Here is a 15,275-nt window from a genome sequence, read left to right as displayed (position 1 = left end):
ATTCAGACAGACCATGGAATAAGTAACCTAGTAATGAATGAGAAGGCATTGCCTCACATCTTTTTCCAGCTAACCAGAAGCAATCTCTCAAGAATTTTCGTCATTAGATCTTGCCAAAAACAAATCACACCCTTTTCCAAGTAACCTAGTAAGAAAAATAGCATTTTCTCAAAGGGGAAAAGAGTTGGCTACGATTGCTTAGATTTTCAAATAGCTGCAGTACTCAGACACCGAAAAATGTGTATGTCTGCTTACTGCTTCCATTCATTAGCTGCTATATGATTAAAAACACTCATTCTCTTTTCTCTTTTTAAACATAAATTCTGCAAAATATATATATATAGCTGAATGAATTCTTGGCTGCTTAAATGGACTAATTACATTATATTTTGTACAGGCTCTGGAGTTGAAATGACATTTTTGACACTGAATAGTGTGTTACAACTCGAATGAAGCACAATACATTTTTACACAATACTTTTTACTTTTTAATATAATGACTATCGCAAAAGACACCGTTTTTGCATCTTTTCACAATAAATACATTTAATAGTATAATTTCCCCCCAAGCTCTACTCATATACTACAAAAAAATAGCTGCACACTTTATGTCTCGAGGTTGTAACTGCACTGGTCTAATGAAATGATAGCCACGCTTCATACAGATGTCTTTTTGTTGTTTATTGGTCTCTCTGTCTCTGTCTCTTTTCAGCAGACACCGTGAAAACTACAAGAAATAAAGCATATAATGTTCAAAATATCCATTTAGGTTCAGTCCTTTTCAAGTCTCATGTAAATGTCCGCTGATACACAAAAGAACACATGCAAAAAAATCCAGATTTAAAGATTAATTACCGTGTGCGCCCTCTTAGACCATGCAGATAAAGGTACTCTTTTTCAGGCTCTGCATACCATTAGTTTCTCTGCATCCATGTTACTTCAACCCATATCAACGGTTCCGTGTTCAACTCAACCTGGTCATGTGACCTGTTACGCTTCAATAGTAACTCTTCTTAAAGAACCCCTAACTTTAAACATTTTAAGGGAATACATTCTCTACTTATTAACTTGAATATCACGTACATACATTTTAGTCAAATATTTTTAAACAATAAATGAACTCAAATTGACATTAATTTTTAACAGAAACATAAATATGCACATCTCTTTGAAACATGTCTGTTGACAGTTACAATGAGGACACTTCCTGTGTCCCCGTAAAACAACAGGCTTAAAAAACATACAAAACGGGGTTTTATGAAATTCAAAAATTGCCAGTAGTTTTCTGTAAGGGGTAGGTTTAGGTGTAGGGCGATAGAAAATACTGTTTGTACAGTATAACAACCATTAGCCTACGCCTATGGAGAGTCCCCGTAAACCACAAATGCAAGTGTGTGCGAGTGTGTTTGGCAATGTAGTCAGTGAGTGGACTTTATTTTTGTTGCTGTTTTCGTTGTTTTCCATGTCAATTTACATTGTTATTTTTACTGTTATGTTTACATTTGTACAGTTTGCCATACATTTTCTAGTGTTAAATATTTTGTTCCTATAGTGTTTAACTGAATCTGAATTAAATAAAGCGAATAAATAAATCAGAATTTTAAAAAAAATTGCTAAAAAACTGTCATTTATTACATTTGCAATAAATGGTTAGCCAGCTTTAGAGCATTAAGAATGGCGGTCTCAACTGTACCATGGTACTGTTTCAATATGTGATATTTCAGTTTTTCTTTTTTAATAAATCTGCAAAAATGTCAACAATTCTGTGTTTTTCTGTCAATATGGGGTGCTGTGTGTACATTAATGAGGAAAAAAAATTAACTTAAATGATTTTAGCAAATGGCTGCAATATAACAAAGAGTGAACAATTTAAGGGGGTCTGAATACTTTCCGTACCCACTGTATATACACGTACATAAAATAATAGACTAAAAGGCATCAAAGAGAATTATGAAGACATTTCACTGGAACTTGGTCTTCATTACTCTTTCCTGCTTCTATGTTGTATTTTACTTAAAGTATTTATTCATGATCAATGTCATTTGCCATTTATGAATTAGAACTCTGTTGTTAGAGCACTGTCATTTTCACATCAATAAAAATAAAAGTACCTACAAGAAATTATAAGACTAATAATACTAATATTAATGAAAATAAATGTAATTAAAAAGTTATATAACACTATAAATGTCCTGCAGTATACAGTATAGCACTTTCAAGCCATGGTTCTTTATGGAACATTATAAAAAGGGTTCTGCTATTGTTACAAACCAAAGAACTCTAATTTGGTACTGTTAGAACCATTTTTTAAAAGTCTTTAAAGCATAATTGACTGCAAATAACTAATTCAGAATTTTTTATGATCTCATTCTGAAACATTTCATAAGTTTCTGTGAAGAGATGGCATAGAGAAAAGGATTCAGACAGCAGTTCAGCAAAGCCAGAGTCTTGCTTGCATCACCATATACTCGGCGGAAGGACTTCAGATGGGAATGAACATCTGGATGAGATGTATTAGTCAGAGTAGTGACTATATCAATCACATTGATAATGTGCACAGGAGTCCAAAACAGAAAGAAAGCCACAACGATGCTGATCACAAGCCTCTTCTTGTAAGTCCTAACATTTGTCCCCTGCTTTCTGGGTTCCTGGTCCTGTGGAGCTCTAGTTAGACTGGAGCTCTTGGTTTTTTGTCTCAACCCTTTGTCCAACCAGAGATAACATGTCAACGTTATACAAAATGGAATGATAAACCCCAACAGGATCTCAAAAAGCAAAACAGTCACTTCTACAGACTGTGATTTCATTGTCCTCTGACATCTTATCAATCCATTCTTGTCTTTGAGTCCTTGAGTAAAAAATACTGGTAGGGCAAAAGCAAAAGCTACAATCCAGATGCCAATCAGCTGAAGGCATCTGTGCCGTCTTTCCAGTCTCTGCAGTATCATCCTGTTAGTGACTCTTGACTTGATGACATTGTGATAGCGGTGCACGCTCATGGATGTGACAGTCAGAACAGCAACATACAGACTCCAGTGACCCAAAAAAAACAGGAACTTACAAGACCAAAGGTTGAATTTCCATCCAAACAGTATTCCATACAGCACAAAAGGAGCCAAGCAAAGGGTCAAAGCATCAGAGACTGCAAGGTTTAGCATTAGCTTTAAGGTGAAGCTCAGATGTCTGTTCCACTCACGAGCAATGCTGATGATTACTGCAATATTGCTTGGCAAACCAACCAAACAGCACAAACCCAGAACTACAGCAGGAGCGATCTTCTCTGAACCCACAGCAGTGCTGTTAGATGTTGAGCTGAAACCTGCGTTGCTCTCCATCATGATCAAAAATATTTTTAATCTCTAATAGAAACAAAATATGAGTTCCTGGAAATTACCCCTCCCACAAAACAACACATGCTAAATGGCATGCTCACCAATGAGGAAACACAAAACAAATGGAACCACATTTCGTTGCCACAAGCACAGGTTTTAGTAGCATTTTCATTTATAATTAATTAGTAACATGACACAGTATATCATTATATGATAAAAGATATGTAGTTAGTTGTCATGGCAATTTTCTTTTTTAATAAAGGCATGAAACAAAAAGTCTTTTGAAGATTTATTTTCTTGCAAGAAAATGGTCAACAGATACAGAGTGTGACCAAGAAAAATACATTGACTCAGCATTTATACCCTAATCAAATCCAGATGCTTCTATTTAATCCAATCATAACACATGTTCAATTATGTGTCAATTTAAGGTATCTAACTATGTCCCCTGGATGCATTTTTACGTATTTAATGCAAATCATTTCATCATTAGAAGCGAGCATGTAGGAGCTCTAAAATAACACTTCTCACCCTCAGCTACACTCACACATACATTTCCTGTTGGTCTTTTAGCACTGTTTGCTCTGTTGCAAAATGAAAATAAATCGAAAGTGATTAAAAAGATTAAGCGAGTGTGGATCCCTTACTAGAATATGATGGTCTTTTAGAACATCAAAATACCTCAATTATACTGATGAATCATTTACACAATTTAAAGAAAACTCTTTAGAAGAGTAAAGCAAATAATACCATAATAAAATTTCCCTCACATTAGTGTACAAACAAATATGAAAATGTAATGATAATAAATTTAAATGTACATTCAGTAATGATCTGTTTAGGATTATAATTTAAAATAATGTTATATTAAGTTATATTCAAGTGTGACCAGTGTTTTTATAACACCCCTGCAAATACTCATACATTTAAAAAGAAAACATATAGTAATTTAGCAGGTGAAAAAAGACCTATAGAAGACACACACACACACACACACACACACACACACACACAAATAAATGAATAAATAAATAAAGACCAAACAATGGAATAATGAAAAAGGAATTGTTCACCCAAAATTGAAAAATTTACAGGCCATCCAAAATGTTAATGAGTTTGTTTCTTCATCGGAACAGATTTGGAGAAATTTAGCATTATATCACTTGCTCAGCAATGCATCCTCTGCAGTGAATGGGTGCTGTCAGAATGAGAGTCTAAACAACAGATAAAAACGTCACAATAATCCACACAACTCCAGTCTGTCAATTAACATCTTGTGAAGTGAAAAGCTGTGTGTTTGCAAGAAACAGATCCATCACTTAAGTATTTAACTCTTAAATTGCTGCTTTTGGCCAAGTTATTGTGATGTTTTTATCAGCTGTTTAAACTTGTCACTCTGACGGCACCCATTCACTGCAGAGGATCTATTGGTGAGCAAGTGATGTAATGCTAAACTTCTCCAGATCTGTTCTGATGAAGAAACAAACTCATCTACACTTTTGATAACCTGGGGGCAGAGATGTAATGTAATGAAGTAACAATACTTTGTTGCAGTACTTAAGTATTTTTTGGGAGTATCTGTACTTTACTTGAGTTTTTATATTTCTGCCAACTTTCAATTTTACTCCACTACATTTGCTAATTAAAATGTATACTTTTACTCTGATACATTTCCCCGAAGCATATTCGTTACTTACTACAAAATAAAGTAGGATGAAGAACACAGACTGCACACTTAAAAAAAAACTGCTGAGTAATGGCTTGGAAAGTTATAGAGTATATGAAGCATTAATGAAATATTTAAGAAAGGTGCATCTGTTTAAGAGGATTTAGAAGCCAATTTGTTATTATTGGTCCCTTTCCTTAATTTATGTATATATATATACTTTTACTCTGATACATTTCCCCGAAGCATATTCGTTACTTACTACAAAATAAAGTAGGATGAAGAACACAGACTGCACACTTAAAAAAAAACTGCTGAGTAATGGCTTGGAAAGTTATAGAGTATATGAAGCATTAATGAAATATTTAAGAAAAGTGCATCTGTTTAAGAGGATTTAGAAGCCAATTTGTTATTATTGGTCCCTTTCCTTAATTTATATATATATATATATTTTCTCTCAGCTTAGTCTTTCTTCCTGTTCCATCAATGATCCACACTCCAGCTCAGTAGGTGGCAGGAATGCATCTTTTTGTTTGTTTGCCCACCGCCATAAAAAGCCAGAAGAAGAAGAAGACAGTCGGTGAGTTCCAAACGGGATATATCGCCCTCCGAAGGGTACTTCGGAGTGAAAACAATCATGGCCGCCATATTGAAGGGTCGTTCCAAACCGAAGTGCTCAAAACTGGTCACTTCAAAGGGCCCTTCGGAATGAAGGATTGTCCCCTTGTCCAAATACCCACACTTGCGGTCTTGGCCACTTGACAGCGCATACTTGTTACTTGACAAGTAAGTGCACAAGACTGTCCCAGGTCGTAAAAACGCCAAAGCGCTGTGCCCTTAAAACACACGATGTCATGGCATGTCATAATCGGGGCTCCGTACAACCGAATATAACCTTAGCCTACCTGTTTATTCATTTATTATGGTATGTAACTAGCTCACCTTTTGCTGCACCATGTTTGCATACATCTTCGTACTTTCTGTAATCAATATGAATCTGTACTAACTTAAACAGTCTCCCCGCACTCCCTCTCAGTTTCTTCTCCCTGCTCATTCTTAACTTTGATTTTTACTTTACATTTATGTATAAGGCTTGCAACTTTGTTGAAACAATATCTGAACTCCATAACTGCTCTACTATTCTCAATCTCTACAGATTCTCGATCTCGAACAAGCAAATCACCAAACGGCATTCTGGGTTGAGCGAGCGGCACTGAGCTTATTGAGCGAGCGGAGTGGAATCTTCAGAAAGGCGCTCTGCGCTCTTAAGGAAATATTACCACTCCGCTCACGCTCCGCTCCGCTCACATGCTCTGGTAGAACGTCACGTGCTGTCATCTCGAAATAACAGAAATTACGATATGGCGTGAACGCACCATAAATCCACACTATCTCGAGGGTATCCCATCATGCATCATGTTCTGGAAATAAATCGTGAGACTTTTTGCCAAGATCGCGCGAGAGGTCAAGGAAACCTTTCAAATGTAAGTTAAATATGATTAATAATAAGATATTACATATAATTTGGTAGTAAAAACAAAGTGCTACACGTTTTATTGCTGCAAAGATTAGTATATTTATTTTGTACAACATTTGCGACTGCTTTTTATCACTTAATTAGAATTAAATTGTGTCATCTGTTACTGAACAGACATTTAGAAGTTGATTTTAAATTGCAACGGATTGAAAATAAAACTAAAACTCTGTAAACACTTGCGTTTTTACAACACTATAAGTGTGTCCCATCAGGTAATGAAAAGTTGTACACACACCCCTTGTCCAAATACCCACACTTGCGGTCTTGGCCACTTGAGAGTGCGTGCGCGCGACAGGAAGTAAGTGTGCAAGTCTGTCTCATGTCTTCAAAATGCCAAAGTGCAGTGCCTTTAATGGATACTAAATCCACACTATCTCGAATACCGCTCCGGAGCTCTATTCAAGGCTAAGTGTATCCCATCATGCATCATGTTCTGGAAATAAATAGTGAGACTTTTTGCCGAGATCTCTTAAATATTAATATAATAATTAGATAAAACCAGCTGAAGTAGGAAGTAGAAAAACAGTGTTTTTACTTTTATTGGTGCAAAGATGAGTTGTGGTGATATTTATTTTGTACAACATTTGCAACTATTTTTAACATTTAATTAGAAGCACCACAAAATAAAATTATGTCATGTTATAGGGACTACTGAACAGACATTTAGCAGTTGATTTTAAAATGCTAAGTATTTCAAATTCAAATTAAAATAAAGCTGTGTAAACACCTGCATTTTTACAACACTGTAAGTGTGTCCCATCAGGTAATGAAAAGTTCGACACACACTTGTGGTCTTCACACCCACTTGAAGACTTCGGCCAAATACAGGAAATACGTCATATAAGTAGTCAAGTGCAAAGACCGCAAGTGTGAACCCAGAGACAGAAGTAACAGGATTGGGGGTGGTGTTACCAGATAGAGGTATAGGAGTAAATAGAAGAACATCTGATAAGTTAGGGGTTTACACAGTGGAAATGCTGGCCATGTTAATAGCATTAAGATGGGTGGAAAAGACAGGACAGGACAAAGTTTTGATATGCTCAGATTCGGCATCAGCTCTAGCTAGTCTAAGGTCATTCTATTCTAAAAGTCGTCAAGATATACTGTTTGAAGTACTCCAGTCAGTGACAAGAATAGTAAATCAAGGAAGACAGGTGAAATTTATATGGGTCCCAGGTCATGTAGGGATAAAGGGGAATGAAATGGCAGATAAATTAGCAAAAAGGGCATTAACAAAAGGAAAAATAGAAATGCAAGTAAGTGTTAGCAAAGCAGAAGTTAAAAGTGTAATATGGGAGAGAATAAATCAAAAGTGGCAAGAGAGGTGGGATGGAGAAGGGAAAGGTAGGCACTTATATCAAATCCAAAGGGAAGTTAAACATAAAATTGTTGATAGTGGAAATCGGAGAGAAGAAATTGTTAACTAGGCTAAGACTGGGACATTGCTTATTAAATAAAACACTTAAATTGATAAGGAGGCATGATACTGGACTGTGTGAGGGTTGTCAGGAAGAGGAGTCAGTAGAGCATGTGGTCTTGAGATGCAACAGGTTTGGAGCACAGAGAGAGGTGATGAGGAATGAGCTAAGGGAGATAGGGGTTCATGATATTGCATTAAAAGTTATTATTATTATTATTATTTATTATTAATTATTGAGCACAGAGCATAGGGCACAGACCAGAATTCTTATAAACTTTTTAAGAGTAACTGGGTTTTTTTTATAGGATATGAAGAGTTAAAGGAATAGTGAGGTAGGTAAAGTATTATTATTATTGTTGTTGTTGTTGTTATTAATGTTATTATAAAGCAGGGCAGGGATAAGGTGTGCGTGTGTAGGTATGTATGTGTCGGGATAAAGGTGGGAGAATGGGTGATTTAGTCTGTAAACCTATTTTCTGATCCACACTCCGGAGCAGAAGGTGGCGGTAATGCACCAACACGCTGGATGCCAACCGCCGTAAAAATATAAGAAGAAGAAGAAGAAGACCGCAAGTGTGGGTATTTGGGCAAGGCATGTGACATTCGAAGAGTACAGCTGATGGACACTTCGGGCTCCCATGATCCTTTGCGCAGATTTTTGGCATGTGATGACGGCGCCTCCGTGTGGGCACGTGATGATGACGCAGAAGGGCACTTCAAGAAACAGTTCTTTGGACCCCTAAACCCTTCTAACCTTCGAAGCTCTCACTCCGGAGTGAATTGCTTAGGGCATAGGGATGAGCCCTTCCGAATGGAACGCAGGGAGTACACAGACTTCAAGAAAGCAGGTTTGATGAATCAGTGGTCTAACGCTTGCAAGTTACACTTTGCTTTGTTCATGTGCAAATAGACCGCGGTTCGCGGATGATTGAATCTTCCTCTCAAGTCGAGGCTGGGGTGTGCTGTGTGATATGTTACAGTATATCTTATGCGATGTAAGTGGTGCTGTAATGATGTGTGATCTGACATGATCGAGTATATCACGAAATCACACAACAGAGAGTGCACGCACGTGATTTATCAGTAACTGTTATATTAAAACTCAAAATTCAAGGCATTCTAAATTGTAGATGGCAAAAATGCTTCAGTATGCTTTTTATATCATTCAATATAGTTAACTTAATCTGTATCACACAAAAGTGTCGTTTTTTTTCTCCAGATATCAGCATTATAACAAATGATTTTATACAAGTTTAATAAAGTTAGCATTAAGTGATTTACATGTTATGTATTGCCTGTTTTTGCTCAATTGTGCCAACAAAAATTACGGTGGCCGAGAGGTGCAGAACAAATCACAATTCTGAAAACAAAATAACAAATTACAAACGCAAATGCAAGTCTAAAAAACTAAATAACAATTCAGAAAACACAACAACAATTCAGAAAACACAACAACAATTCAGAAAACATTATAACATGTCAGAAAACACAATGACAAATTAGAAAACAAAATAACGACAAATCAGACAAACCGGAAGAGGTAGGTATAGTTTGAGACAGCGCCATTGGTTTGGGATTACTCCCCGCTGACTGGACGAGACATCTGTCAATCAACTTATACAGGGAAGAACCAGCCGAAGAACAGCAGAGTCGAGGTAGAAAGTTCGGAGATGGTATTAAAGTAGCTCAGTTTAAATGTTTTGTATGAATTGCTTTTACTATGGAATAAAAATATACGGGGTGTCTAGTAATTGTCTAGTTAAAAGTGATTCTAACACATCAGCTCCAGTGGCGCAGTTGGTTAAGCGTGTGCCTTTGGCTTTTTGACGCGTTCGATCCCGCCTTTTGCCGAACTTTTCAAATCTCGTATCACATCGTAAAGGCATTTATTTTCACTTAGTGTAAATAGAATCCATTGCTAATATGAGATTTTCAAAAAGCCAAAGTCAAACGCTTAACCATCTACACCACTGGAGCTGATGTGTTACAGTCACTTTTAACTAAATGTAAATAGACACCCCGTATTTTTTTATTCCATAGTAAGGAGAATTCATACAAAACATTTAAACTGAGCTACTTTAATACCATCTCCGAACTTTCTACCACGACTCTGCTGTTCTTTGGGTGGTTTTTCCCTGTATAAGTTGATTGACAGATGTCTCGTCCAGTCAGCGGTGAGTAATCCCAAACCAATGGCGCTGTCTCAAACTATACCTACCTTTTCCGGTTTGTCTGAATTGTCGTTGTGTTTTCTGACTTGTTATTTTGTTTTCGAATTTGTCATTGTGTTTTCTGACTTGTTATAATGTTTTCTGAATTGTTGTTGTGTTTTCTGAATTATTTAGTTTTTTAGACTTGCATTTGCGTTTGTAATTTCTTATTTTGTTTTCAGAATTGTGATTTGTTTAGCACTTCTCGGCCACCGTAGAAGATAGTTCCAAACAAAGATCAGAGCACTGTTTTGAGTCTCTGAGCAATGGGCGGTGTTTACTTATTGAATGAATCAGCTTTTTGAATGAATCTGTTGAATAAATGATTCAGTGATTGACTCATTAACACAGTCAAATCGTTTGAATGAATCGGTTGAATCTCAATGAACTCACTCATTAACCCATAAACTCACTCATTAACAGTCACCTACTGGCGGTTTAAATTTCACATTTCGACAATTTTTTTCATGTTTTAAATAATTTCAAACATCAGTATTCAACGTTTTATGTTTAAAACAAAGCATTATTTATTCATCTGTAACTGCAGGTTAAATGCATCCATGTCCCCTGAGCTACATTAAACTGTAAATACATCTAAATGCTATTTCATTGTGTTGGAATGAAAGACACAAAGTACCGGATGAAGTTATTCTTATGCTTAGATACAAAATGGACGAAAGAGTTAAAACTGAACACAATCTTGCTACTCAAACGGTGTATGAACATTTTTATATACAGGTGCATCTCAATAAATTAGAATGTCGTGGAAAAGTTCATTTATTTCAGTAATTCAACTCAAAATGTGAAACTCGTGTATTAAATAAATTCAGTGCACACAGACTGAAGTAGTTTAAGTCTTTGGTTCTTTTAATTGTGATGATTTTGGCTCACATTTAACAAAAACCCACCAATTCACTATCTCAACAAATTAGAATATGGTGACATGCCAATCAGCTAATCAACTCAAAACACCTGCAAAGGTTTCCTGAGCCTTCAAAATGGTCTCTCAGTTTGGTTCACTAGGCTACACAATCATGGGGAAGACTGCTGATCTGACAGTTGTCCAGAAGACAATCATTGACACCCTTCACAAGTAGGGTAAGCCACAAACATTCATTGCCAAACATTCATTGCATTCATTGGATACAGACAATTTGAGTTGAATTACTGAAATAAATGAACTTTTCCATGACATTCTAATTTATTGAGATGCACCTGTATATTTGCTCCTTTTCCATTTACTTGTACGTTTACGTTCAATGCTTAAGTACATTTAACATTAAAAAAACACTTTAGTACAATAAATATCACATACTTTAACACTTTTACTCAAGTAATTTTCTAAACGGTGACTTCAACTTCTACCAAATTCATTTTCTGGTAAGATCTCTGTACTTTTACTTAAGTATGGCTTTCAGGTACCTTATCCACCACTGCATGAGGGTGAGTAAATTTAGTATTTTTGAGTGAAACTTTCCTTTAAAAAGAAATGTCAAACCATTGTGCCTTATCCTGGCTGTGGTGTAGCAAAAGTGGCTCTTAGCTTTAGGAAAGAGTGGCTTAAATTTATTTTCGCAAAAGGGTAATGATTCATGTCAGTCCACCCGTTTAAACATTTTAGAGCAAAACGGTCTGTTCAGTTCCTAGGGTTTAGAGTGAGTAAAATGGTCTATAAAACTAAATTGACTCTTTTTGGACAAAGAAACCTTGACTGACAAAAATGCAAATCCTTCTTTCATATACAGCAAGCAACAATAAATTACACAAAAGGAAACCTGTGAAATCTCCATGTGATTGTGTTGGCTGACTGGCATTTACACTCTTTCAGCTTTGAACAGATTAGTTTAAAAAAAAATCTGCATATTCCAACAATTATTACTGTAAATACAGTAATCTCCATGTGATTGTGAACAATTTATTATAAAAAGCACTGACAAATATACAAGGTTTAAAAAAAAAGTCACTGAAACATTCTTTTCTAAAGACATTGTGTTCACCACTTAGTTAAACATAAAAACGTAGTTACTTGATGACAAAGTTCAACAACAAAGACTTGCAATGTATCTATAAATGATGGGGAAAATGCACACATTTCTATGCAATCTAAATCAATGTAATGCAGACAGGCCAGAAAATGAGAAATTTTGTAAACCTCAATGGACCTAGCCAACACCTAAACACCACATCTTCATCCGTTACCCCATCAGACTGCGCTCACAGAGACAGTACACGGTCATGACAAATTATGACGCTTCTCAATTGTAGATGAAGTTAAACCTGGTCAGGAGAATGAACATTTGCAATCATTAATTTAATTAGACAGCATTTATCAATACTAAATTATGTGAAGCCCATTTACTACAAGCTACAAGATTCAAAAGTAATATCTCACCTGCTCAGTAGCTGTGGAAGACTGGATATAATTGGGCCATAGCCAGGAGCATTATCATAAAGCTCAAACAAGGGGGCAGCCACCAGCTTGTAGTTCTTAGGCACAGCAAACAATGCTAAAAACACACAGCACACAAGTTAAGCTGTAAAATCGCTTTTTACTCGGGGTACATCGAGTAAACAATGCATTTCGCCCTACCTTTCTCTTGCAGCTGTACTAGAAAAAGCTTCTTATGTTCTTTAGGCTTAGTGATGTGTGCTGGAATATAAGGGTACTGTGGAAGGAAATGAGATGTTCAATGTGATTTACCATTGAATCAAACTATAACAACTAGATATTTAATTGAGTTTAGTTAATGTGCTTGAAAGTGAACAAAACTATATGTAATGTTAGTGATCCAGTGCAAATCTGTCTGAGGGAAAGGGAACAGAGTAGTTACCTGAGGTGGTTCAAAGTTTGGTCTCCACCAGTTCCCAATACAGTCATCAATGACCCAGTCCTGTTTCACTCCATCCTGTCGCCCCAAAATCTTGACAACAAATTTAGGAATTATCCTTGGTGTATATCAATTCGTTCTTTGCTAGTTGTTACATAATATGGCATTTAATGTCATACAAGATGGTACAATACTCTGATAATAAGTGTTTTTGGCTGACTGGCATTTACACTCTTTCAGCTTTGAACAGATTAGTTAAAAAAAAAATCTGCATATTCCAACAATTATTACTGTAAATACAGTAAAAAAAAGCAATAATACCTCAGTCATTAGTCGTTTCAGCCCCTCCACTTCATCCTCTCCAGGGTTCAACTCACCCCCGGGACTGGAAAAAAACAATGTATAAACCATCAGCCACTGACAAACGTTTTAGTAGACACTTATTCAATAAATGCATAATGAACAAACAAAACATCGCAAAGAAAAGAAAACAAGCCATAGCAAAATAATGCACAAAAATGTATAAAGAATCATATCTTTTAACAATAGAGTACAGTTTAACCACTGAAAAGCATCCATTTGAATCGATCACATCCATAACACACAAACTCCAGTGAATCAGTGGCTGCTTACAGCTTGAAGAAGGTGGTTCCCAACTGCAGCAGCAGCACGTGAGGGAGTCTGTGCTCATGAACGATCAGAACCCCTTCCACCGTCCGCCGCATCCCAGTTTTATCAAATTCTTCCCGCATCCGCTGAAAGCGTGCGGCTACCGAGCTGTCCTTCTCATAGAGCGGCTCCTTGGTGCCGAATGTGTAATTTGTTAAAGGGTACCTGCAAAAAACAAACATGATGTTCAGGAGTGATTAAAATGAAGATATGATAGAACTTTACTGATCCACTGGGGGATCAGCAAACAGGAAATTATGCAAATAATGCACTTCAAATACATGGATGAAAAAAATAAGTGTGGAATGTTGGACACTTCATGCAGCCGCTTAAAATAACCATATAAAAGTCAGACAGATGGCAGAGTACATAGTACATGTGCATAGTGAGTGTATAGAGCACAATTTGGAACAAATTGATGTGTCCGGCTATGTGTATATGGATAGAACAAAAGTAAACCTTGTAAAGTAAATCTCGAGCTTAACTATCTCTGATTGGCTGGAAGTCTCAGTTTATCTAGTGTGAGTTAAAGCAATTTTTTGAGGAACATTGTGTCAAGTGTTCATTTAAATTCAAATATGCTGTGTACAACCCTGTCTAAGGCAGAGAGCACAAATTTTAACGCCTCTGGTTCACAATTACAATTCTTCGCTGGATAGTTACACTGGAAAAAAACATGTAAACAGAAACATTTAGCGTTACTGTAACTGTAAACATTGTGTTTGTACTCGAAACTTTTCACGTTTAGGTAATTGCACCAAACGACTACTGCTATTTTCGATTAATTGTGCAATAAAACAACAAGAAAACAATACCATCTGCTACCGATAAAATATAACAAAAACGATGTTTTGAATGACATTTTCCCTTTATTTTAACTACTTAACGTATACATGTACAAGTTAAGGTTAATATAACCGTGCACACGCAAACAAACAGCATTTCAATTTTTCACCTCATAGGTAGGCTGCTGTATGGAACAATAAGGATATATTTATTGCTTTTATTGTACAAAATATTGATAATCATTTTGTTTTGTTATGGAAATATGTATGATTTTGGTATATTGGAGACCAGCAAAGAAAAGCACAGTCACGTTCACATGATAAATCTTATTTTTTACATGCAAAATTTCATATTCACAAATGGAAGTTCTCCTGCAAAAAAAATTGCAGTTTTTTTTTCTTTTAGGAAGGAAATGGAGCATTATATTGATACTATACGATTTTCTATGAAACAAAAAGCAATTAAAACGGTGAAAGTTTGTAAACGCTTTAATATTTTTATAGAAATTTGTATTCAGCCCCTCTAGTGTGAAATTGTTTATTTCATGTATAATATTTATTGATTATATCATATATTATATCATGTATAGTGTTTGTCATATACATGTAATTTGATCTTGTTAATAAAAAAAAATCCTTAAAACAATTATATATATATATATTAATAAATATTACAGCGTATTGATGGATAAGTCAAATGTGTTTATTATACTCATAAACACGTTATTTTATTAAGCCATATTTCTTTCTTTCTTTTTTGCTCCTCTAATTTATATTCATTACCAAGAAATCACGACGGGAAGAAACGTAATAGGCCTATTTTAACTT

General features: G+C 35.7%; 1 protein-coding gene across 1 annotated transcript; it reads right to left on the bottom strand.

Moving 5' to 3' along the window:
• Positions 1-12,085: 12,085 nt before the first annotated feature.
• On the bottom strand, positions 12,086-14,622 carry LOC107596983 (cleavage and polyadenylation specificity factor subunit 5). The gene is made up of 7 exons (XM_016287868.1): positions 14,618-14,622; positions 13,627-13,827; positions 13,315-13,378; positions 12,997-13,086; positions 12,756-12,831; positions 12,558-12,672; positions 12,086-12,442 (listed from the first exon to the last, which is right to left on the bottom strand). Exons 1-7 carry the CDS (start codon positions 14,620-14,622, stop codon positions 12,421-12,423), a joined length of 573 nt encoding a protein of 190 aa, XP_016143354.1. The 3' UTR covers positions 12,086-12,420.
• Between the last annotated feature and the right edge of the window lie 653 nt (positions 14,623-15,275).

This window comes from Sinocyclocheilus grahami, unplaced genomic scaffold, assembly GCF_001515645.1.
Source record: "Sinocyclocheilus grahami isolate Dianchi unplaced genomic scaffold, SAMN03320097.WGS_v1.1 scaffold225.1, whole genome shotgun sequence".
Lineage (NCBI taxonomy): Eukaryota > Metazoa > Chordata > Actinopteri > Cypriniformes > Cyprinidae > Sinocyclocheilus > Sinocyclocheilus grahami.
The sequence above is the reverse complement of the archived record's forward strand: the minus strand, read 5'-3'. Positions and strand labels throughout refer to the sequence as shown.

What these genes read in the sequence shown, in the direction of transcription:
- LOC107596983 (XM_016287868.1), bottom strand. An exon ending in GGAACCACCTTCTTCAAGCT is followed by an intron (nt 13,379 to 13,626) that starts GTAAGCAGCCAC and finishes GTTTTTTTCCAG; the next exon opens with TCCCGGGGGTGAGTTGAACC. An exon ending in AGTACAGCTGCAAGAGAAAG is followed by an intron (nt 12,673 to 12,755) that starts GTAGGGCGAAAT and finishes GTGTGTTTTTAG; the next exon opens with CATTGTTTGCTGTGCCTAAG.